At 51.1% G+C, this 24,137-nt stretch overlaps 6 protein-coding genes across 6 annotated transcripts; 3 read left to right on the forward strand and 3 right to left on the reverse strand.

The window, feature by feature from the left end:
• Positions 1-1,286: 1,286 nt before the first annotated feature.
• On the reverse strand, positions 1,287-6,085 carry COCSUDRAFT_60039 (hypothetical protein; the record flags this gene model as incomplete). The annotated part of the gene is made up of 10 exons (XM_005643219.1): positions 1,287-1,318; positions 1,505-1,601; positions 1,792-1,920; positions 2,402-2,623; positions 3,999-4,165; positions 4,509-4,656; positions 4,956-5,033; positions 5,258-5,401; positions 5,516-5,677; positions 6,080-6,085. The coding sequence occupies 10 exons, from the start codon at positions 6,083-6,085 to the stop codon at positions 1,287-1,289; spliced, it is 1,185 nt and encodes a 394-aa protein (XP_005643276.1).
• A 113-nt stretch (positions 6,086-6,198) lies between these two features.
• On the forward strand, positions 6,199-10,210 carry COCSUDRAFT_68176 (hypothetical protein; the record flags this gene model as incomplete). Its single annotated transcript, XM_005643220.1, has 7 exons — positions 6,199-6,255; positions 7,166-7,363; positions 7,619-7,801; positions 8,216-8,356; positions 8,660-8,785; positions 9,200-9,364; positions 9,813-10,210. 7 exons carry the CDS (start codon positions 6,199-6,201, stop codon positions 9,912-9,914), a joined length of 972 nt encoding a protein of 323 aa, XP_005643277.1. The 3' UTR covers positions 9,915-10,210.
• A 319-nt stretch (positions 10,211-10,529) lies between these two features.
• Positions 10,530-15,876, forward strand: COCSUDRAFT_68177 (hypothetical protein). Its single transcript, XM_005643221.1, has 10 exons — positions 10,530-10,979; positions 11,364-11,587; positions 12,220-12,403; positions 12,889-13,077; positions 13,450-13,626; positions 13,957-14,077; positions 14,379-14,527; positions 14,879-14,977; positions 15,291-15,397; positions 15,791-15,876. Exons 1-10 carry the CDS (start codon positions 10,695-10,697, stop codon positions 15,837-15,839), a joined length of 1,584 nt encoding a protein of 527 aa, XP_005643278.1. The 5' UTR covers positions 10,530-10,694; the 3' UTR covers positions 15,840-15,876.
• A 1,522-nt stretch (positions 15,877-17,398) lies between these two features.
• Positions 17,399-17,921, reverse strand: COCSUDRAFT_60042 (hypothetical protein; the record flags this gene model as incomplete). Its single annotated transcript, XM_005643222.1, has 2 exons — positions 17,399-17,492; positions 17,707-17,921. 2 exons carry the CDS (start codon positions 17,919-17,921, stop codon positions 17,399-17,401), a joined length of 309 nt encoding a protein of 102 aa, XP_005643279.1.
• A 999-nt stretch (positions 17,922-18,920) lies between these two features.
• Positions 18,921-22,394, forward strand: COCSUDRAFT_38540 (Aldo/keto reductase; the record flags this gene model as incomplete). Its single annotated transcript, XM_005643223.1, has 9 exons — positions 18,921-18,927; positions 19,601-19,645; positions 19,764-19,812; positions 19,936-19,991; positions 20,214-20,347; positions 20,588-20,782; positions 21,091-21,235; positions 21,666-21,848; positions 22,342-22,394. 9 exons carry the CDS (start codon positions 18,921-18,923, stop codon positions 22,392-22,394), a joined length of 867 nt encoding a protein of 288 aa, XP_005643280.1.
• Positions 22,395-22,793: 399 nt separating this feature from the next.
• Positions 22,794-24,026, reverse strand: COCSUDRAFT_54871 (hypothetical protein). The gene is made up of 4 exons (XM_005643224.1): positions 23,869-24,026; positions 23,619-23,754; positions 23,308-23,440; positions 22,794-23,166 (listed from the first exon to the last, which is right to left on the reverse strand). The coding sequence occupies exons 1-4, from the start codon at positions 23,903-23,905 to the stop codon at positions 23,047-23,049; spliced, it is 426 nt and encodes a 141-aa protein (XP_005643281.1). The 5' UTR covers positions 23,906-24,026; the 3' UTR covers positions 22,794-23,046.
• Between the last annotated feature and the right edge of the window lie 111 nt (positions 24,027-24,137).

The following is a 24,137-nucleotide window of genomic DNA, read 5'->3' on the forward strand; positions in this document are numbered from 1 at the left end:
TGGGAGCTGCGATGTATTATCAATGGATGGGAAGACGTGGCAAGGAAGTGGATGCCAATCAGAATTGGAGGTGAATGCTCCGGAGCTTCAGAATACAAGGTCCAACTGCAACTGGGCTGTGTAAGTCGAGCCCTATCCTGAGATCCCTAATAACATTTCAAGGCACCCTGTGTGGTGGAAGGGGAGATTGTCTGCATTACAATTCAGCACTGGAATATACTGTTGAAGGGAGTCCTCATTTTGGATTCTGAAATTGACACTGAAGTGGCCGTTCGTTGCAGAAAGCTCCGCACTGTTTCAATTTTGGCTGTGTTTTTGCGAACCTGGAAATTTATTTGATGCTTTGATGTTGTCATGTGCGCAAGAGTGTTGTTCCTGCCATCAGCTGGAGGCTAGTGGTGAGCATTGCAATGTACTGAGACAGGACAGTATACAAAGTCCTCTGTCGTCATTTTCTGGTGAGCAATTGGACATGTACAACACACCCTTCTGTGGGCAGGAGTGGGTATACCTGACAGTGCAAATCAGTCTTATTTAGAAATTTTGCACCCCTCCGAACTCGAGAATTGGAAGATATCTGACACTACAATGGTTGCTTGAGCTCTTGTGACAATAATGTTTAATTTTGCGATTCGGCTAGAAGGCCTTCTGTACATTGCGCACATGCACAGGGTGTGTCTTCCTTGGCTTTGCAGCAGGTCTATCAGAAGCAGTATTTTTGGAAGTGGTAGCAAAATAAGTGTGCCTGTTGAAAATCATGGATTTGGAAAATTGTACTGTCACTGCACTTCAGCTGCTGAAGATAAGGTGGTGAATTTTACATTTTGGCGGAGTTCTGACTTCCCGACCAACACAATTTCAGAGTCAGTTTGTCTGGGGCATGCTTTGCCCAGATCTCTAGAGGCATCCGGTGAATAGTCAAGCAGGGAGCCATCCAAGGGCTGGGTAGTCTATGGACTTTTGTAATTGGAATTTTGTGAGGCAAATGCCATTCAAGCGCGCATTATACAGAATTTGCTGCCAAGCTCGTCATGTTTTCTCAGTGCAGGCTCATGCATACGCAGGCTGACAAGATAGTCACCTTTTCACGTTGATGGGATCCATATGTCTGTTATACAGCCTCTGTATGGCATCTACGTCCCAGGCCAATACAAGCAGCAGCTGCAGCTATTCAGAATCAAGATCTGGGGATGTAGACTTGCATGTAACATGCTGAGCCACTGTCTTGGACAGCCCTTGTTCTGCTGACAAATCCATCAGACGAGCATTAATCCAATCGTGCCAATCTATAGGGCAGCAAGCATTAAGAGCTGCTTCCCTGCGCGTCACATAAACCACAACTGAGACAATTGCGCGTGTGCCGGGCCAGTACACAGGGCCTTTCCAGCAGTTCAGATACAGACTCAATCAAGGAAAAGATCTCCTTCTGGGCATGCATGTGGCTCTCTAAAATGAGAACAGGGAAGAAAGGATACTTCCCCTGCAGATGAGAAACATGACTCACCAAGGAGGGACCCGCCAACAGCAGACTCAGACTCATTGAGGACACCCTCTTCATTTACCTCCTCAAAGCCGCACATTCTGTACAATGCAAGGGCTGCCTGCGCACATACAGTGCAGTGAGCTTCTGGTGAGCAGATCATGCGCATGCAGCTTCCCAAGTGCTTTACGGCATCTTCTTGCACATGCGAAGTGTAGTGCACGAAGCCATATCCAGTGGTGCAATCTCTGTGTGCCCATTGCAGATTGAACAATCCTGTGTTTGTGTCGTGCCTCATTTTGAGCGGACACATGGGTGCACATGCTGCCGGAGCCCCACTGCTCCTTGGCCAGCTTCCCGGCAGCTGCCATCAGCGCCCGGCCAATCCCTCGCTTCCGGTGCTTCTGGGACACCACCACGTTCAGCAGGTACGTGGCCCCCTGCCAAATAAAATAAGCACTTCATGGACAATCCGCATCTTGCATGAAGCAACGAGCTCTCATGTCTATCCAGGACACCTTTCCTGCCGTCTGCTTATGGTATAGGAACTTACCTAGCAGGGGCAACAGGGGCAACTTGTCCTGAGATCTTTTTGACCATCACAAGGTGCCATGGTGATGTGGGGTGTTTACAGAGACTAGACACTAGACACTAGGCACTGGCTGTCTGCAGTTCAATGCTTGGAGCAACAGCGATCCTCACACCTCCAGGGTTTTACACCCCAGGGGGGTGCCCACGGGATTGGCATATGCTCCAAGATTTTGTGGTCTAGGACAGGACTCTGATCCGATTGGAATCTTTGGCCACACTGACTGCCACAATTGCTGGGCAGATCGTGATACCTGGGATGCCCTGGTATCACGATCTTGCCCTGAGGCATAAAGAAGGTAGTCCGCTGAGGCACTGTCAAAGCTTGCACACCTCTGGTATATGCCGGTGCTTGGGCGTGGGTGGTCCTGGGGGCTCTGCATCCAGGGTGCCCATGACAGTCCCACTGTCCCCCTCCTCCTCCACAGCAACCAAGCAGACACACTCTGGCGTGTCACTGCCAGGCCGGCAGCGTATCCTTTCCTTCAGGGACCGGGCTTCCTGCTCTTTGAACTGCCTCTTGAATGACCCCACATACCTAAGGTGGGGTTGGTCCTGCAGTAGGCACAAGATAGCCTTCGTTATAGGCGGGTCACATTGGCTGTAACTGCGCAATAGGGACGAACAGATATCTACCTCATAGTACGCCTCTGCTCGGAGCCAGGCAACCTCATCCAGTTCTGAAGGCTCCACAGGCCTTATAAGGACCCCACTGCTAGCCACTGATCGATCAGGGCTGAGCCTTTCCGATGTGTCACTCTGTGTTGCAACATCGTTCTGTGTCAAATGTGCGACGCTCTGGCATCGGATGGCTGACCGCCTTGAGCAGGCATTGCAGATCAGGTCAACTTCGGGTTTCTTCTCGATTTGCCACCCTCTTTCGGACGGAATCAAATTTCTCCTGAAGCTGCATAGTTTATTGTCGCTGAACGTGCGAAATTGATTCGTCAGTGTACTCCCACATGGCATAAGAAGCCCCATAGCTTGTTCTACTGCTGTCTAGTCGATCTGGATCTGTGTGGAAAGGTATGCTTTTAAACGTGCAAGATGCTGCTTTAATCCAATATTATGCGATACAGAGATCAAATTTAAAAGTTCTGCTCTAAGCGAGGGTTCAAACACGAGATTTGTCCTGGCATGCGAATTTGAATGAGATCAAGATCTGCATGTCCTAAATAGGATATAGCACAAGTTTCAATCCCCCAGGTTTAGCAGTGTGTACAGAAACTGTCAAAGGCTGACTCACAGCGCGGGCAGTGCTGGCACCAGCTGCTGAAGTCAACAGCCACCGCCTCAGAGACACTGTGTCTTTACCCGCAGCAATCGACAAAGTGCCTTGCATGCATTGTACTACTCTGCAACAATTTACTTTATGCATGCACTACTCATAGACTCCGTGCACCAATACCGCTGTTAACTTCCTTAGAAGCTGAGGAGCTTGCTCAGTGAGGCTTGATAAAAAATTTTAACTTGACCGCCAGTCGACTGCACAGTGCAGCTTCCTGGAATCCATGAGTGACCATGGCAATGCATAGGCGTCATGAACTGGTCAATGAATGCAGATGCAACTGCTGCACGCATTGTGCACAATGCTGCGCTGTTTAGCGCGCATGAGTCACATTATCGGATACCATTCATGTACTACATTCAGCAACTGCCTCGGATGAGACTCACATGTACAGCTTCATGCGAGGATGATTCCAATTTGGTTGCACCTGTACGCCCCAGTACGCGGAGCACAGAAGTACCACAAGGCCCTGAGCACCCAATGTTGCTAGCGCCAGTACATCACTGCGCCCTCCCAGTACGAGTACTTAAGTACTAACTTCATGAAAATAGGAGCACTGGTGATACCCAGCCTCCGAGGGACCAGGTGTCATCGCCCCTGCAGTGTAGTTGGGGGGCCATCGAGGCTGCGGTCAAAGTGCACACTGTGGCGCCTTGAAGTTCCCGACCCCTGCTCAGGCTGATCCCTGGAGCCATGCTTGAGCGCTGACGGCACAGCTGGGTGCTGCACAACCTCCCTCGCCAGCATGCTCACCTTTGGCTTCGAGGCAAAGCTCGAGGCAAAGCTCCTGCCCACGGCCCTGATGCTGCCTGCGCAGAGAATCTCTTTCTATCACTTCCACTAATAAAAGTAGCATGCTCATCCACACTTCTACCTTCAGCCAGTCACCATGCACCTTCATCAACAGTCACTGGACCAACTCCCACAGGTACCCAAAATTGTTTGCCCTGCTACTCCTTCAGTCACGTGTGCATGTGGTGGGCAACCAGATCACATGACGGTGGTGTGATATAACCAATCTTTCGGTGCTAGGGAGCATGAAATAGGTGAAATACAGTACGTAGGAACAGGAGGTAGTCACATGCACATGATGTCCGTGGGGGTTTTGCAAAACTAAGCGGAGCATCTAGGGGGGAAGGAAAGAATGCACACCTGAGACCTGCTGGATGCTCTGTCGCCGAATGATGGCTGAGAAAGTGGCCCTCCTCGCCTCCTGCTTCCGCGGGCCGCCGCTGCCTCCGTAGTGACCAGGGTCAGCCATGCTCATGCGCCGGTGAGTAAGGGTGACACTATCGACCCTCTGCAACAACACTCTGTCAGTTATTATACATTGCTCCCAGCCATAATAGGATGGCCAATGCCTGCCTCTGATTTTTGGAGTCAGCGCCAGCAAAGCCGCCCGGTGTTGTTGCAGCAACAGGCTTGCACGGCAGCTACTGCTCAGGAAGGCGCTCTCTGCATGCACTGCAAGAGCAGACATCTGCAGCTTGTCTTCAGGGCCCGGGTGTGCCGGGCTGAGGTGGCTTGCAATGAGAGGAACGCGTGCTGTTTAATGGCTGCAGGGGAGAGGGGGCATGCCTGAGGCAGCGATGATGGTACTGCCTCCTCCTCATGATCTTCTCTGGCTGCTCCATTAAAGAGGCCCAGAGCAAATCTATCTCGCACTTTGCGACTTGCCTGCACAACGCAGCACACAAGTCTGCTGACAAGCCTATCGTGGAAGCAGGATTTTGAGGCGTTGTGATTGATCTCAATACCACCCTCTCTTATTACAGGCATGCAATGCGCTTCCTTGATCATGATATCCTTCCTCGTCCTCAAGTTGAAACCAGAATTTTTAGGCTGCCCTTTCTTCCTAGCAAACAGTATCCCCAAGATTGTGTAAGGACACAGCAACTCACCAGGGTCTTTGTCTCGATGCCACTGGCAGGCTCCGCAGCATCCACTCTGATAAATCTTACGCGCGCATCAGAACTTTTTCGCGAGTGGCTCGGTAAGGCTCCATTGCTGCCCGGGCTTTCTGTGTGGTCACTCGGCAGTGGCTCCTGGTAAACCACAAGTAGATTCGTCAGCCTCGTCAGATGTCTGACCAGAAGTTCCACACCTTAAAAACCAGTCTTCATGCAATGTTACAGAATTGAGAGGTTGAAGGGACTTACAGTGTGGATGACGCCACCGGACCCTTCATTCTCAGGATCTACGCTGCCCATCTGGCCGACTCCAATTTCATCTGGGAGGCCCTTCCTGGCGTGGATAATTGCGGCATAGTCTAGATCGCTTTGGTCGCTGTCATCGGACGAGTCTGACACCCTGTGGTGCTCCTGATCCACATCAGGTAGTAAGTATTCAGTGCTTCTTGAGACCAAACAGCGGCATGGATGAGAGGACATTTACTGGGTGCTCTGCACTTTGACAGTAGCCTGCTCACCTCGTTCCTGCTTCTTTCAATTCTTGCATGATGTACAGCCACACTGTCCATGCTTCTAAGCACCTGTATGTCAAATCACAGCTAGTCACTTAGTCTGATGACCTTCGGAGGTGTGGGTTTGTTTTCTTGCAACTCTTCCCACATGCATAAATACCTGTCTCGTGGTGATAGTGCGGTCAGTGACTTCATCATCAACATCATCAGCTTCGTCATCGTTCCTATTCTCCTTTCTGCGGGCTATCCGTGATCCAACACTTACTGCAGAATCCAAGGTTCGCTGAAGCACTGCAGGCACCTTCATCGGAGATTTCTTTTAGACTGTTCAATGAAAGAAAAGTACGCTAATTATTATTCCTATTCAAATCTGTTAAAAATAAACAAAGGCTCTTCTTCAGAAAGCTACTGCAACACGACATGCCGGTTGAAACGCCCGAGGGGCTCAGGTCACAGGTGCTGTCGATGGCCAGCAGCGTGCGCTTAAGTCATGGAATTCATATCTTCAAGGTCTCTACAGTCCAGGGAGACCGTGCATTGAAGAGTTTTCTTTTATATTTTAGCTCGAAGAGAAGCCCCGCGTGCAGGATACGCGCGACTGCCTCGGGCTCAAATAAAAAAAAAGAGGAAGGGGAAGGAAATACTGATCGGTGGGCAAATATCCTTAATTTGGAAGAAGTACTCGAAGGAGAAGAAGACCAAGTATAGTTGGTGCGAATTGGCTGCATTTTGGGGCCAGTCAGATCTGCTTGAGAAGGGCTTCTGGCTAGTATGGCGAGTGCAGACCAACTGGAAGCATTCAGGTGCTCAATTTATGCACACCAGATTCTTTCACAGCTGCTTGTGATGTGGCAGATTAGAGTTTGGTCAAGTTGCCTATGCTGCAGAGCAACAGATGGAAACTTCCAGCACCGATTTGCCACTTTCCTGTGGTCAAATCGGTGCTACGAATATCTAGTCGCATTATTCATTGCCCCGTCATGTTGCTATACCCTACTATACCAGGGTGCTGATCGCGTCCTTCCTTGTCTGAGCAGGGCTTTTTACTTTGAGGGAGATGAGCTATGGAGGAAGTACGAGATGAACCTGGAGATTCCTCCTGGAAGAGACAGAACCGCAGTCATTGGCCGATTCAAGGCTAAATGGTACAAAAGAGAGATTGTGAGTGCCCTCCTCCTACCGCACCTCGAGCTGTGTTACTGCAGAATTCCCTAGTCAATCATGCATTAGGTCTCTGCCCGTGAGTCACAGTTCTAGGCATGTTCTCCAAGCTCCTTTTGACCATTATATACTCGAAAGGAGAAGCCATTTGGGCATGGTCTTGATTTGCCAGGCAGCCGATGTCCAGACTTTTGCTGTCAGTTTGAGGTCACTTGACTTCCTGCAGGATCCTTCATTCGATCCAAGCTTGGTTACACCCAGCACAGCCTTTTCTGCTTCCCCAAGCACACAAGCGCCTGCAGACGAAGCTGGCGAGAAGCAGCACACAGCATCACCGTCCAGGCCTGCAGCTGATGAACCTGCCAGCACCGCCGGGAGTGGGAGCTCTAGCAGCAGGCCAGCAAAGAGCGGCTCCACTGCAAAGGTGTGTGCGGCTTAGGCTGCAAAGCAACAGACCATCTATGTGGCAGTTTCCCTAACATGACATGCCAAGTGCCCACCACACTGGAGCAAGAACCATGGTCATAGGTAGAATTGGCACAGCAATGCTCCTGTCATTCTTGAGCACCGGCTGTCTCCAGAATGCTCAAGAGGCGGTGCAATGCTGCTACATGTTGCGCTGACAGTGTACTCAGAGCAGGACTCTGCACAGGCTGAACGCAATTCATGTTCTTCACAGGGGGATGGAGGCTTGAAGGGCTTCGGCTTGCAACTGCTGGGCTCGTCTCAGACGAGGCTTTTCATACTGCACAGTGCCCTGCTGTTGCTAGGCCTGGGCGTGGTGCAGCCTCTGAGCGGGCTGCTGTCATACCGCGCGTGGCGTTGGTTCCTGGCAATATCAGTGCTGTCCCACGGATACAAAGTGCGCCCCTTTCAGCTCTGCATACACTTGCTTGCATTGTACATCTTGCCTGAGGGCGCATGCAAGCACGGCCTATACCATGCACCTGGTAAGCACATGTACACCTTCCCGTTCGTGCAATGGAACGGCACTGTGCAGCTGTGCTGACATTGAAGCTGGAAGTTGTATGGGTGAACCCACCAGTGTCCTGTTCCATCAGGGAGATGCTAAATACTGATCATCTCATATACCCCTGGATATACCAATGTCAGTAGGGAAACACGGATATAGTAGTGGGGAGAGCCTCTTCCGCAACGATCTGTTAATTTTGATAGGCCAGGATTGTCTGATCGTGGGAACATGTGGGGAACATGTTCAATGTGACACAGTTATTCTGAGTCCACCTGACATTCTGGGTGTGCTCTGTTGATGCAGTTGTCCCTGAAGCATGGGCGGCCGACGCTGCGGCCATTTCCGGCGGCTCTGAAGGCCTGGTTTGTACCGGTGGCCACCAGCACCGATTTCCAGTACCTTCTTCTCAGCTTCATGTTCCTGCAGACGCGCCCCATGACCCTGGTGAGACAGACCCCCCATACCCCTTCTTCTACCCTGGGCCCACGCTGCATTATACCCTTTCCAACTTGTTCTCTCAGTAGCACTACAGTGAAGAGGCAATCTAGTGAACTGACAATCCTAAGGACAGGCATCCAAGGGTCCGGGAGCGTGTAATGGACCGTGGGCTCTCCCACAGTAGACGAATGAATATATTGTTTCTGGCTTTGAGCAGGAGCCTTGCTCAAGGGAGTTAATTGCACGATTAATGCGGTCTACTGCCACTGCGGAATTAGTCAGTCTAGTGACAGACTTGTGCCGCTGCAGGTTGTGGTGCCCATTTGGGTGCTGGCCCTGTACCACTTCTTCGCCTACGCATCCCAGCACTTCAGCAGCAACCCACTGTGGGTCAAGTACGGTGCTGATGCGCACAGATTCCTGTCTGCCAACCAGGTGCTGCTCCCACACCCGCTAGCACCCATGGATCCCTCCAATATGCTCCCTTTTTGCTGGTCTCTGAGAGTCCCTTCAGTGCTGCCGAACACAAATACAAAATCCAGCAAAATGGTCGAATGAGTGAATGAAGGAAGAACATCGGAGGGGATGCAAGGAAGGGGTACTGAGCAAGTCCAAGTTGTGGTAGCCACCTGTGATGCTGGTGATCAGGCACGGACAGCTAGTACGTGGAGAGCACAAGAATACTTTTGACAATTTCATGCAATTCATTGTGAGTTCCCGCCAAGTCAAGGGCCTCCAGTTCAGGCCACACGGTGTCCATGGTCGGCTGTCTCTTGAGCGAATCAGAATTGGTGCTCCCACCGCATCTCTTTTCCAGCTGTCATCTGACTAATTCGAATCTGGGTGCAGGGCCAGGCGCTGGTGTTCAATGCCGGGGCGGAGATTGGCGCGGGCCTGCTGCTGCTGCTGGGCCTGCTCACACCGGCGCGCTCCATAATGCTCACCTTCATCTACTGGCGCAACTTCCTGCCTGCCCGCTACAACACCCCCGACTCCTCTGCCTACCACCGCCAGGTGGGGCACCCTCTTTACGGGTCATTTCTCTTGCTTCTGGCCCCTGGGCGGGAGCGGTTCATCAACGCTGAACCCCTGTGAGGCCTGCTCCTGTGAGCCTGCAGCTGGTGATGCAAATTTACCTTTATACTTTGGCGCCTGCCTTGTCAAGGGACTCTTGGAAGGTTCTCATGCATCAGGGCGATGGATGACAGAACAGAGGGACAAGATGTCACTAATGGATAAGACCTCATGAGCAAATAAAGCTTTGAGGCGGCAGCAGTCGCTGGTCTCAGCATCGGCGTATCTGTAATTTTGCAAATGGACAGGGGTGTTTTACTGTAGGCCCTGCTTGGCTGTTGGGGCTGTATGTGTGCTGATCGACAGCTGTTTTAATGCCTAGGTGGTTTCTATGAGAAGGGGCAAGAAAAGCGTCTGAGGCTGAATTTTTGCATGTCCTGCTGTGCAGGCTTGGGGCATGCTGGCAGAGAGAGCTGCACCGGTGCTGCGAGCGGTGCCCATGCTGCAAGTACCCATCAGCTACATCAAGAGGGGCTTTGCTGCGCGATGAGATGGATATGGAGGTACAGAGCTGTGAAGGAATTCATGGGCAAGGGAACTTAAATTTCCATATCAGCGACGTCTGTTGCGTGCGCAGTTTTGCAGCTTCAATGAAAGGTGTTTGTCTGGCATGCATGCTCTGACAGCTTGTCGTTTGTGCTTGATTTGGGTTTTATGTTGAGGCGCTGCCCTTGGCGTGACTTGATGCGCCACGTGGCATGACATGCATGCAAATGCAAACCAGTACGATAGCGAGATATAATGACATGCATGTGGATAATTTACCTGCAGCTGTAACAACCAATTTGAGTGAAGCTGAACCAGTTGGTCTGGTGACATCCCAGGCCCATGCCAGCCGACCACGCATGCCAGTGCCTGAATGCACGTGCACATTCTAGTATCCAGGCCAATAATCAAGTCTGCAATGAGCACGGACCAAAGTCTGCCTTTTATAATCAGAGGAAGAGGTATCTTGATTATCATTGGAATGAATATTGGCGGTGCAAGTGACGCAGGGCAGCGAGTGACTATGCCCCAAATAAGCCCCATCATTTGTCCTGCAGACTTCTGGAGATTGTCGCCTGCCCTCTCGGGGGATGCTGCACTCAGGGCAATTCTGCGAGACGGAAGCCCACTTGATAAGCGATCTCTGCCCCACAGGACTTGGGAGCAGGATTCCTTGCAGTAGTGCAGCAGATGTGCTTATAGCAAGGCATCGTAGGGAAGGCCGGGGTTTTTGCCCAGCTCCAGGGGACCATCGGGCGGCCTGTGCTCGCAAGACGACAGGGTCATGCAGCAGAAACAGGCCAGGACTCAGTCAGGCGCGCTGCGTGAGCGCGATCCAGACAGGTTCTACTGCCCGTATCCCAACTGCACGCGATCTTTCGCGGAGCTATGGAGGCTCAAGGTGCACTATCGGGCTCCGCCTGATGCGAGAGGGAGCGGCAAGGAGAGAGGGCACGGCTGCGAGCTGCAATTCTGTCCAAAGTGTGCCAAGGAGTTGAAGGCAGGCAAGCATCATGTCGGATGCTTCGCAGGCAGGGCTGGCGCGAAGCAGGCAGCGAAGCGTTCCAAGGTGGGGCTTGCCCAACTCCGAAAGCTGTCGGAAATTGCCTAGCGAGTTTGTCAGGCTTCTCAATACTGGCGTCTTTCTGTGCGATGGTAATTGCGATGACGATGATACCGTCTAAGATAGCTATTGTAAGCATTGAATTGATAAAAGGACTCCGTTTCAAGTCTGTGACGTGCTGGACTCTGGTGATGAACGTGCCGTAAGTCCAAGTTGTCAACAAACAACGTGCACTTTTCCAAACCACTGCGTTGCAGCGTAGTATCACCTAATTAGAAATACATCGATCATAAGAAATAGTCGCAGGTGCGTTTTGTGAAGGATTTGCGACCTCCTTCCCCTACCCCACAGGACTTGTTCGCATCCTTTAGAGTGTCTGCTGGCACGCAGGCACAGGAAGATTTCGGGAAAACCCAAACAGTGGAGATAGACATGAAACGGCGATGCAGCGCACCTGTCGGGGGCGACTGGAGATTACCACCGGCACTGCCAGAGGACTTCTCCGCAGCGCTGGACGCATGCCGCCCCAGCTATCCGCACCCCATTCAGTCGCAGAGCAGAGGCGCCTCCTCGCAAGACAGCGAGGCGTCGCAACCCCTGCAGCCCAGCCAAAAGTGCGTACTAGCATTGTTCTTTTCAGGGACAGATAGACATGACAGCCACTTGCACTCGGCAGGTCATGCGTAGCAGCTGAAAGCTCGTCTGGCCTACCTGTGGCCCAGCCTGGGAGTGGCAGTGCTCATTTAATACACAAAATTTATGCTTTGCCATTGCATTCGAAGCTCAGTAGCTAGAAACTGCTCGCAATGCCGCACCCAATTCAAAACCTACTACCTAGCAGCAGGCGAGCTAGGTGTCTTGTCGGGCTGCGCTGGTCCCAGACAGGATTCAGACTTGTCCGGGAAGCCTGTCACAGCACAAGATCCTTTCTAGTGTGAGCAGACTGCTTTCCATAGGCATCTTGCCCACATCCTGTATCAGCACAGGCGCCACCAAATCTTGGGTCAGGTCATCTCAGCGGGCAGGATGGAAACCTCCAGCCTCTGCAGTTGTTGCATGCCTTGGAGTCCAGGAAAGCAAGAATAAACAGTGATGCGGTGAGCAGGGCAGAGGACGCCGGCATGGCTGCTGTCAGAAGCAGCAACCTGCACAAAATGTGACCGAGCTCGATGCTTCATGTAGGGCTGCATTTGACACGGCAGAGGTTAATTGCATTTCTGAATGTGTACACGGCGTGCTGCTGCAGGAAGCGGCGGACGGTGGACGGGAGGATACAGATTGGGGAGGAGGAGGGGGGCCTGGTGCGCTGCCAGAGCACGAGTCTGGCGGACCTGCACCTGAGCGGCTGCGGCCATTTCTCTATGGACTCCTGCGCCGATGTTCTCCTGCCTGAGCCCCACCCCTGCACCTCCGGCTCTGAAGGCACCCCGGTGCGGCCTTCACCCCTCAGAAGAAGTTCCTGAACTGCTGTAAAATCTGTAGATGTCTCAAGGTGGAGGCACATCACTTGCTTGGAAAGGCATTAGGGGCATCGCATGGGAAAAGTATTCATTTGAAGCAGGCTGGAAGAAGGGAATATGTACATCGAAGGCACTTGTTGCTCCCAGATTGGGTTGTGAGAAACCGAGAGAAACCTGGCAAAGCCAGGCACTGGCAAGTGCATGCCAGCAGACCTTTGCAGGTCAAGGGAACGCTGCCCAAGCAGGATTGCCTTGGGCCTGACAGGGCGCACGAGACACCTTTTTTGGAACACACTGCGCTCTTGGAAGACGAGCCCTCAGATGAGGGAGGAGTGTGTGCATGCACCTATTGATCAAATGGGCGCAGTGCAGCATTGCACACCGAACCACATCCATATACAGGATATTCACAAACATGGGGTGTAACGGCGTTGAGGCTTTGGGTGTGTTCACAGGGCGGGCCGCTACACCGCACAATATCGGCGCCACCGCTGGCGAGTGCCCTGCCGCAGCAGCGGAGCATGAAGGAGTCCCTCTTCGACTTCACCAGCATCTTTGACGGGGACGTGCTTGCCGACTCGCCGCCGCCGCAGCACAAGCGGCCGCCCGCCGTCTGCAACATCCACGCCACCTCAGCCTCCGACGTGAGCTTTTATCTCATCACTGAAATGCACACTTTGTGAAGAGAAAGTTGACAGTGAAAACTCACAAACGCCCTGGAACAACCCATCTTGGAATGTATCATACGGGGACCCTTGCATGTGGCCTACCATACCATAATCTTCATCCTGTGATGCGTACAAGGAAGTGCTCTGCGTCTTGCCGCTTGAGCACTTGCAGATGGCTTCTGTTTTGGCAGGCTTCTTGTGAGTGATCCTCTGCTTGAGGTTATTCGCAGGTGCTGTGGGTCAGCTGCCTAGCAATGCCACCCTGGCTTGTAGTTGTGTCCTTAGATCTGCACCCTTTTCAGCTTTTGTCCAGGGATGTCAGCCCTGAAAGATCTGATGATGAAACAGGTGTTGCTGGAGCTGCCGGGCTTCTGCGGGCTGTACGACGACGACCACATAATGCGCGCCATGATCGTCGAGCTGGCCGGCACCGCGCCGCAGCCGCCGCAGCAGCCGCACCACCGCCGCTACGGCAGCGCGCACCCCACCTGCTGGGATCATGACATGCACGCCATGGACTCGCAGGTGCGTGCACCTGCTGCCTGGCTGATGTATCCCTTTACTTGCCTTGACAGGAGGGCCTTGGCATACAATTCATTCATTGCGCAGCACCGGCCTTTCCACGCCAGCTAAAACTTGTTATCAATAAATCCTATCCTATCTGCACCCTTTGTTCTCGTTGAGAATTTTGAAACCTGTTGGATTGACACGAAGGCTGCAAACAAATGCGCTTCCCTCAGCAAATCCCGTGCTTGGTGGTGACAGTGTATCTCTAAAGCATTGCACTTTGAGATTGTTGCAGACATTGTGGCTCTGACACAGCGCAGATGTAACGCTGATGTGGCATGTGCACAGGTGGCACGCGATTCGCACACGCTGACATCAGCGCACAGCGCGCCGCACCGTCACACGCCGCCGCTATCGCCGGCCGGGCCGCTGCCGCTCGACGCGCTGCTAGGATTTTCTGGGACGTCCGGTGAGTATCATCTCAACTTTCCAGAAAGCGCGCTTGAGTTGCCACGCATGAAGGTTGTAACCACACTAAGACAGGAAGAAAGGGTCTAAGACATGCAAACTGCTGCAAGCGCCAGGAAGGGAGAAAGAGCTGCATGGCCTGTGTATCTGTAGTGGTTTGGCAAGACAACCATCACCCAGTCCAGAGGAAGCTGCATCCATCTGCTGCCCAGGTCTGCTTTTCTCATAGACCTGGAGCTGGTCTGAGGTCCGCAATGATGGGTGTGATGAACCTTGCTCAACGCAAGATGTGCTGGCTGCAGGTGAGTCATCGCCGCAGCACAGCGGGCCCAGCATGGCGGCATGCGGCAGTTCGGCGTCCGGCCGCGGAAGTGCGAGTCTTCACACGCAGCCGCACTCGCCGCCGCTGCCGCAATTCCCCAGCTTTGGGGATGACCTCAACTACCTGCAGGTGCACACTGAGAATTTTCTAAATTTGAATTTCAAATTCAATCTGAATTCCAAATTTGCTGCACTCTTTGAATTGTCGTCCATATGGGCGACGACCTCAATCATCTGCAGGTGCACCCTGGGGAAACACCCAACATTTGAATTCAAATCTTGCTCTATTCAAAATGTCATTGAATCTCGTATTCGAATCCTCGTCCGTATGGCCGATGAGGTCATTAGCTGCAGGTGCGCATGAGCAGTATCACCGATCGGATTCAACGTCTCCATGACTCAAACCCACTTTCACGCCATTCCGGTGGTTTTCTGGGTCCTAAAACTCGACAGCTGAGGAGATTGGATGTGATTCCTGCAGGATGGGCGGTTTGGCTGGCACGACAAGCACATCCTGTCGCCGCCGGAGCACCCCTACTTCTCCCTGGAAGCCTACTCCACCCACAAGCACCGCAGCATGGTGACTAAACCTTCCCTGCCTGCGGAAATACCCAACCCTGCCCTGCAGATTACACAAAACATGCCTTCCTGACAGCCGTGCCAACTAGGCAGCAAAGCTCTTGTAGCAAACTGTCAAATGGGAAGTAATGACCGCAATAGATCCAGCGTTCAACTTGTTGCTCTGTTCAACGGCCACACAGGGATTCAAATGCATGACATGTTCTGCAGCTCTGAGCAGCCAGGGAAAGGGGGCCAGCTGATTGGGGGCAGTACATCTCGGTAGGAACTACTTGGGGAGAGTGCTGAGTGGTGTGCTGTTACTGGGGCTGCAGGATGGGAGGGGAAAGCAGCAGCACCAGTCAGGGGGCTACATGGGAAATCTGGAGCCAGCCCCTCTGTCCCCAGACACCCTCATGCACCCCGCTGACAGCGACTCCAGGTCAGCACCCTTTCATCACCCTTTTGAACACCCTGCCTCAGGTGTGATACTGAAATAGTAGATTACATTGCTACATTTTAGAGACCTGATGGGAGCCACCTGACCTGAGGCTCGTTGATGCCCACTAAAAATAACGTGGGGAGTTGATGAAATACAAGAGTTGCATGCATTTGTATCCCCATGGCTACATTACAGACCTGAGTAAGTTGTCATGTGGTAAATGTTTGTGAAGGCTGCCAGTTTTTAGCCTCTCCTCTAGACCAAAGGGGAATTGGTAGAATGCTGTTCCACATGAATTTGGCTCCTATTCACAGATCTACAGCAGAAAGCAGAGCTCAAAGTCATGCTGCTGCTGTTATTCCTGTCTGACAGTACAGCTGTCTGTCATTACAGGAGGTGGAGTCCCTTGTCGGAGCAGACTCAAACCTTCCGCCACTGCTGAGGCCGGAAGCCATACAGTACCGCCAGCTCTCTGCAGCAGAGCTGAAAACCTGCAGCAAACAGCCGAGCACCGCATGCAACCCATCACATCACAGCAGCTGGTGAAGGAAGGCAATAAAAATGTCCGGCCAGCCGCGCTAGTGCATTGGCTGTGTCTGACAGGCGGTTGAGACTGCAGTTTAGACACCCAGCTGGAGATGTGAATTCTATCTATGTGTCATAAGCAGTTCTCCGTGGATGTCCGATGAAACAGCCTCTTTCTGGGCAATCAAGAGAATGCCTCTTTCAGCTGCATTGCAGCAGAGAACGCATGCACAAAGGGTAGCTAACAGGCGGGGCCAAGCCTCAAGAGCTCTGCAGCTTGGCACTGACTGTGTTACCAAGTTCAAGACGGCAAGTGTCATGCTCAAGAGTTTCACTGCTTGATTTTCGCTTGATTTTGCTCTATATATACAGTGTAGATGGGTTGTACTCAAGATAAATAGGGAGGTAAAGCATTCTGTAGATTAGGACATTCCAGGGCAGCTTATGCAATAGGTGGCATCCTGGCCAGCATGACACCTTTGGCTGTCGCAAACGGATATAGGCAATAGAACGAGGAATCTAGGTTGAACTCAAGATGAAAGAAACTGAGAACTGGGGAAGATACTCAAGACGGGGGAACACTGTTCAAGATTATTCTGAACTGCATTTGAACTCAGAACTGAGTCACTCAATGTTCGATGAATGTGAGATTCAAGAATGAGAAATCTGTGCCTGAGTACATATTGTGGATAAATACAAGACTTGACTTTTGACCGGCACATGCGAGAAATGTAACTAGGAAAAATTCAGCAGGCGATTTGAGCAGGTGTGATCTTACTGTGATTGCCATTGTGATCTTGATTTTGGCGGAGATCTTTCTGGAGGTCTATGTTTACAAAATCTCCATGTCTACAAAATCACAGACCAGTCTGAGGTCTTCAAGAGAATACTTGTAAGTGCTTAAGTACCCCACCTGGTGATTTTCAGTATAGAATATCCTGCACACATCAATTCTAGGAAATTTGCATACTGCAAATCAAAGGTGTGGCATAATTTGTGGCCCACTCTCTTTGTAATCATGGCATCCGTACCACCAGAGAGAGACTTGCATGACATCCCAATAGTGCCTCCATATTTCTATATAGCTAGCCGGGGTGATTCAAAACCTTTACAGATCTCACAGCTGCAGAGCAATTGTGCCACACTGAAAGAGCGACAGCTGCGACAGCTTTGGGCATCCCTGGCAGGCAAGACACTGCTCTGCTGACTGAGATTTCACCCTGAAAGGCTGGACTAAGTCCCTTTAAAACACTGGCCTCAAGGTGTAGGTCTGCAGGTCAACACTGGCCTCAAGGTACATGTGTACTTTGAAGCTCCACTTAAGACTGGTTTGGGCCTATCTTGGTAGTTCCAAACAGCCCCCAAGCCAGCCTCCAGCCCAGTCTACTAGAGGCCAGTACATGTCTGTTGGGGCCAGTTTGGGCAATCATTCATCATACAGATCTTGGTTCCAAGAGGCTGCGGTGGCAATTTGGGTCAGGCATGCAACTGGTGTTCTGCCTCTTCTTTTACTTCCTCCTCGATCTCTTCCACAATGTGCAGGTTCTTGATGTAGGCCGGAATGTTGTGCCTGCGGCAAGGTGCACCAATTTCTCATGAACTAGCAGTCTCAGGCATTGGCCATGGCCTACAAGTTGTAGAGAGCCATTACGAGAGAATTCCCTCACTTCAGTCCCTTAACATGAACTGTACTAACTCTGTATAATTGGCAATTGATTGAACAATAACTTGCATCATAATTCCTTAATGCATTGCCAAAAACTGATGAGTCACGAAGGAAGCACCTCATCGGGTTGAGGACGACAGGATCGTCTGGCGCCGCTTCTCGGGGCCACTCCCACCACTTGCGGAATGTTGCCAGCTTCCAGCAAGGCGACAGGGTGTGCGGCTTATACTTGCCGTACGTCTTCTCGCCCCACAAGTAGATGGCGCCGGCAAGAGCCGATGCTGCAATCGCCGAGGGTACTATGTAGTACCATTGACGTGTGTGATACACCATATTGGCTCACAGCACGTTGCACGAGAGTATATGGAATCCCATCTTGGGCCTGGCTGCTCCAGGGAGCTTATGCTTTGTTGTTGCCCAAAATAGAACCCTGATATAAATGGATAGGGTTTTTGAACTTCAAAACAAACACTCTGCTTCCAGCACAAAAGTTTTTCTCTCGAAAAATTCTTTCTTGAGATCAGGATCTCAGCACCTGTGTTGTGGCGTATATCTCAGAGTATCATCGCTTGGGCCAGCCGGGGACAGCTCAACGTTGGATCTTCCATCTGAAGTGCATGTCTTTCGGCAGGATCCTGCAAAGGAACAGATCGGTGCACATCGCCATTACAATAGCGTGAGTGATACGCCTTTTTCGGTGTAAACACAGAAAATACGCATTTCGCGTGGCAGCCTTGAGACTAGTGATCTCATTCGTGCAGGGTGGGCATCACCAGTGGAGTGTACCTGTTTCAACCACCACTTCGACTTTACTGGCAAGAACAAGCAGCAACACAGGAGGAAGCTGCCAGAAAAGCGTGCACAAGTGACCTTTCTACAGGGAGCACTCCCAACCCTCTGTCTGGAGCCCAGCCACAGCCCAAGGAACAGAGGCAGGAGTAGTTTTATCTATCAGTGGACTACGAATATCTGCATGTGATCTTCAGGAAGAGCAGCCATATGGAAAGGAAGTGCTGAGCTGGAATAGCAGGGCAAGAAGCAACCTGGGAACCTACATGGAAATTAAACACTCAATTGTGGATCGCACTACCTTGGCATTTGCTTATTAATATGGAGCAGTATGCTTGGTAGACTGTCAGACAAGGCAGTAATGTGCGGACAAATCAGCAGCACTCCTCAAGATCCAGTTTGGCAAATCCGCTTCTAGACCGGCTGGTTGATCATGACCTGAAGGGCATGCAATACCTTTCAAGACTTGGCAGACTTTGACTATTTTTTTGAATTGGCACCAGCCATGGGCTTGTGAACGCGTACCATCAAAGGGGTCTGGCAATGGCCTGTGTGGTGCACTCTAGCGCTGCTAGCATGCTCTAGCGCTGCGCAGTGATTACTGCTTCAAGCGGAATTTCCAGTGGTAATTTTGTATTCGATGCATTATGGGGTTTGCAGACCGCATCTTGCCTGCACAAAAGTGTCCATCCGTGTCTTCAGTATCTCCAGAGTGTAATGAACTCGAGGGCTGTGTTGAAAGCTAAACAGAAGGGTGTTGCTTGCGATGCAACTGGCAACTTCCTCAAGATGAGAAGCTAGACATTCCTGCTGCCACGTTCACGTCCAGAAAGCTGGTAGAAAGAAAGTGCCATATGTTACGTGCAAATTCTCTGAATGCTGCTAATCACTTGAGCAAACTGAAAGTATCTAGCATCGGTATAGAAAGTTAGTCCCGATGTTGACGCGTAATAATTTTCTGGCTTCAGATGCTATCTCCCACTCACTCAGAACTCCCTCAAAGCTACACGTATGCCCATCTCGTTCAGTGAGACAGACAATTTCAGCAACTGTAGATGCTTTTGCCCCCCCAAAGGCATCTCAGGACACAAGAGAGCTAGGAAAATCCGGTGAGTTCATCCTCCGGCATGTCTTTGCATGCGCTCGGCAGGACTCCGTGTTCTGTTATAGATCGTGCCATGGAAGCCTTGTAATTAATTGAAGGTGGTGGGCAGGACTAGAAGTGACATCAATCGGCGTTGGGGCTTGGAGCTGGGGCGATAGAACAGGTACAATCCTCCTGCATCCTATGTTTATGACGTGTCCGCTGTTGATGAAATATGTATATTTGTATACACCTTCATGAGATTGGTTGGATTTCACATGATCTCAATCTCAGCTTTGCAGGCTACTGGGGATACAACAGCTATGGTAATTATGGGTCTGATGAGAACAGGTAACTGCTCCTCCTTTTGCAAGTATGGTGATCGTCCATCAATCTTTTAAGTATCCAGCCTCTAGCAGATATGTTTCTGCATGACTTTCTTGTGGAGTAAAGACAATTGTTGCGCTGCACTAGGGCTGCGTTTGATGCGCTCATCGACAGCGGCATTGGGTTCATCGACACTGCAGAAGGTGGGAAATGTCTCCAGACAATTCCCCCCTTTGAAACAGCTCATCCACCTATGAAGCTGCTTCCAAGCCTGAGTTCAAGGCTTGGAAGCAGCTTAAGTGCTGTTATCAGGAGCATATTCAGGAGCATATGGAGTCATTCGCTGCATGCCTGCCTTTGCATGGAGGCGTGGAGAGCAGTGTCAGACAATGTGGCAAAATGAACATCCATGTGGCTGGGTGCAGTGTACGGATTTGGGAAATCCGAGGAGCTGACTGGGGATTTCATGCGGAGGAAGGGTGCCTCCCCAGTCATTGCCACCAAGTTTGCACCCCTCCCCTGGAGATTCACATCAGGCTCAGTTGTCAGCGCTTGCGAGGTGAGCACTCCTCATGCAAAAATGTCTTGCAGCCTGCTATTGAGCCGTATTCTTTCAGTCTGTGAGCGCTTCAGTTGCTGCCATAAAACAAGCTCTTCTGTCTGGCAACATTTGAGTCTCTGCTTACAGAGAACCTGCCATGATATTGCCCTTGCTCGTGCCCTCAGCTGACAAGCTCCACTGCAGCACGCCCCAGCAAATTTTTGAAAGCTGCATCATGAGTTTCTGGCTTTTGTGCAGGCGAGCCTGAAGAGGCTGCAGGTGCCCTCGGTGGGTTTATACATGATCCACTGGCCGGGCTTTGCGCTGCAGTCCCTGGCGAACGATGCCTTTGTGGAGGGACTGGCGAGGGTGAAACAAGCCGGTTTGGCACAGGCCGTGGGAGTGTCAAACTTTAGAGAGGATCGGCTGCGGCGAGCGCATCAACTCCTGCAGGTGCGGATGAAAATTTCGTGTGTAACAGCATGGTGATCTCAGCATTAGTAAGTCGCAGCCATGCGTCACTAATTCACATGAAAATTTGGATCTTTCATGGCTGTGCAGAGCATGGGATTTGGTGTTGGCAAAGTGTTGATGTTGCCAGCCCCTTACAAAAGTGTCACAGGAAGTTCTTCAGGTCTTCATTGAGTATCAGTCAGATTTTGATGCTTCTGGACACCTGGAGACCTTGTTGTGACACTTGCTTGTGGGGAGAGAATACTCGAGAGGTGAGCTTCACTAAATTTGGATTGATTTGCGTGCAGGACAAGGGAGTGGTGCTAGCAAGCAACCAGGTGCAGTACAGTTTGTTGTACCGAGCCCCAGAGAAGAACGGCGTGCTTCGCGCATGCAACGAGTTGGGCATCACATTGATCGCTTACTCACCCCTGGCCCAGGGCCTGCTCACAGGTATGCCTTTGTGCCATGCAGCTCACAGTAGATAGCATCTCATTACACCCCTCTCCGGCGAGCGTTCCTGGTTTTTTCTGTGCTTGCCATGAGGCCGTATGCACTATCTAACCTCAATATCTAGTTAGGAAGCGGCTGCATTGACTGGGGATGGTCCTTTGAGAATGTCCTGTGCTTGCCGTGAGTGCATGCCGTAAGGGCATGGCGTTTTGACATTCAAGTAATCCCTTTATCCTTGGAGAGAGTTCATGCTTGAAAGTCAGTGCGAGCACCGAGGTAGGAAGGACGGGGTGCCTCGGTGTGTGAAGAGAAATGCATCGCCAATACAATAGGTTCCTGGCGAAGGAGCACTCTCTTTATACTACACCAAGTAGAAAGCGGCCGCAAAAATTGGGAGGGGTTCTTGAGAAAATTCCTGCTTGTCATGCAGGCAAGTACAGCCCAGAGAACAAGCCTGGCGGTCCCAGGTCCGGCATCTTCACAGAGGAGAGGCTGCGGGGAGTGCAGCCTCTGATTGGGCTGATGCGCGACATCGGCAGCAGCCACGGCGGCAAGTCACCGGCGCAGGTGGCCATCAATTGGACCATCTGCAAAGGGGTGCTGCCCATTCCAGGTGGGTGCATTTACTCTTTCTCATATTCCCTCGACAAATTTTTGATTGTATTATATAGATATTGTACTGAGGTGCTTGGCAGTCTCCCAAGATTACAGCATGCACAGTGTAGCCTATACCACAGCGGGAGATCCCGGCGCTTGGAAGGTACAGATTGTGGGTCCAATACCATCCTGGGATGTCCTATAATTTCTGAAGCCTGACTGGCGGGAGGCGGTATCATTCCTGCGGACTGGGCCCACGGTTGATTGATCCTTGCTTGGATCTGGCGTGTGAATCAAGGGGTGTGCATGAGGCAGCGAGCTCCTGCAGCTTGTCTGGACATGCACTCTGCTTCTGGCAGGAACAGAGTGCGATAATAATATTTGCAGCATAGAGAAAGCAGGAGCTGCAGCAGCGACACAGAACATTCCCAATTGACGATTGAGAGGGACATTGTGGGGAAGATGGAATGCAAGGGGACATAGGAGGCTAACCATTTCTTGTTGTGCAGGCGCAAAGAATGCGCGGCAGGCGGCAGAGGTTGCTGGAGCCATGGGCTGGTGAGCACTCCGCCTGCTTTGGCGCCAGTCATATCACTTGGCAGAACGTCTTCGTCTCCTCTTTGCCCCGTACTTAATCTACTTTGTTGCCGTTGGATCACAAGGAAAACAACTTGCAGCTGCTCTTTATTGGGTGCGCTGACCTGTTAAGCCACCAACTGAGCCACCAACGGCCGCTGAGATTATGGTTCTAAATTAGAATGAAGAGCAAGTGCTTGCAAGGACAATGTGTGACATTAGCAGCACTTCTATTTTCTTTGTATGCAACGCAGGCGGCTAACTACAGATGAAATGGCAGCGTTGGACAGCGCCAGCAGCCGGTCAGCTGCTGAGTTGTTTGGAGCTCCGTTCGAGACATGGTGAACGAAGCTGTGTACTTTGTGTCGCTTGAGTCACTTCAAAAGTACATGTATGATTATTGTAACAACTTTTGAAGATCCTCAGTATTCAATTCTGGTGCGGTTGTACAGCAAATGCTGCCTGCCAGGCAGTGTTTGGAAGAAACACATGGCAGAGTAACGATTAGTTGGTAGCAATTTCCAGTATATTGTCCAAGGCTGCTGGCAGCTCACTTGCCAAAGTATAATTTTCTTGGAGGGTTCAGAACGTTCTGTAAGAGTATGATTCATGCGGCAAGTCAATATTATAGCACAATGTCATCGGGCATCCTGTTTCCTCTTCTGTCCTTGCTTCTCCTTCTTCTTCTCCCGTTTCACTTCTTTCTCAGGAGCCTTCGCTTGCACTGTGCCAACAGCGACTGGTATCCCCTTGTCAACCTGCATACAAAGGAAGTCTCACCACTTCACTCTGATTTGCAATAAAATGTTGTAATACATCTTCTTGCTTGCGTCCAGTTGCATTTCCTGGCAAAGCCAGGATGAGCAATTGTGAAAGAGTGCAATCCAGCCTGCTCTCACCTCTGACAAAGCAAATTTTCCTGGTTGTAGCTGAAATGTACTCTCCAGAACATGCGCAGTGAAGGGCTCCAGGGAAGGCCTCTGTGCTGATGGGTAGCTGTCAGCTAGTTGAGCTATGTCTGTTCCCTGACTCCTGCGATATGCCCAAAGGTCAGACACAGTGACAGGGCACGGGATCTGCTTGCAACTAACATCCTTACAATGGAGCAACCGACAGTTTCCCGTACATAATATTTATTCTTCGTTGTGGAGAATATAGAATACAGATCACTGTATCTGGCCAGCTTCCATGGACAGAGTTTCATGCTTGCCTCCAAAGCGTGGTGTCGCCAGGAACTCCTTTTAAATAATTTGTCGGCACAAGAGCTGTTTGCGAGAACTTGTAAAGTCTCATGAGCTGAAAATACTCCATGAGATCGCTTCCCGCCCAGGCCTCATCCCGATTTCCTGCAACCATGTGATTGTTGTCAACATCACTAACAAGTCTTCTTCGGCACGATGTTGACAGGAATGACAGATCGATTTAGGATTGAGTACTGAGAGTAAAGCTTGGGTTCTCACTCTCGCCTGGTTGCAATAGTACAAAAGGCGAGGACATCGCTATCGCAGATGCAAATAACGGTGAACAATCATTTGCAGCGAGTGTCACTCCGCATGCGGTGCTTCGATTGCCCAGTGTTGTAAAAATTCCAGATTCAACGTCTTAATGCTGCTAGGATCCATCATTGCGAGTAATTCATTGGCCATTTTGCCAACCAAGCTTTTGATAACCTAAGGGTTGGTGACAGAATAAGCAAACCCTTGTAGGGGCCAAAAAACTTATAGACGCA

This window comes from Coccomyxa subellipsoidea, assembly GCF_000258705.1.
Source record: "Coccomyxa subellipsoidea C-169, whole genome shotgun sequence".
NCBI classification, from domain to species: Eukaryota; Viridiplantae; Chlorophyta; class Trebouxiophyceae; family Coccomyxaceae; genus Coccomyxa; species Coccomyxa subellipsoidea.

Coding starts and splice junctions, on each gene's coding strand:
- COCSUDRAFT_54871 (XM_005643224.1), bottom strand. CDS start 23,905: ATGTCCTCGCCTTTTGTACTATTGCAACCAGGCGAGA. Junction 23,755..23,868: donor ACTATTGCAACCAGGCGAGA/GTGAGAACCCAA, acceptor ACATGGTTGCAG/GAAATCGGGATGAGGCCTGG. Junction 23,441..23,618: donor GGCGACACCACGCTTTGGAG/GCAAGCATGAAA, acceptor GGCATATCGCAG/GAGTCAGGGAACAGACATAG.
- COCSUDRAFT_68177 (XM_005643221.1), top strand. CDS start 10,695: ATGCAGCAGAAACAGGCCAGGACTCAGTCAGGCGCGCTGCGTGAGCGC. Junction 10,980..11,363: donor AGGCAGCGAAGCGTTCCAAG/GTGGGGCTTGCC, acceptor GCTGGCACGCAG/GCACAGGAAGATTTCGGGAA. Junction 13,627..13,956: donor TGCACGCCATGGACTCGCAG/GTGCGTGCACCT, acceptor GCATGTGCACAG/GTGGCACGCGATTCGCACAC.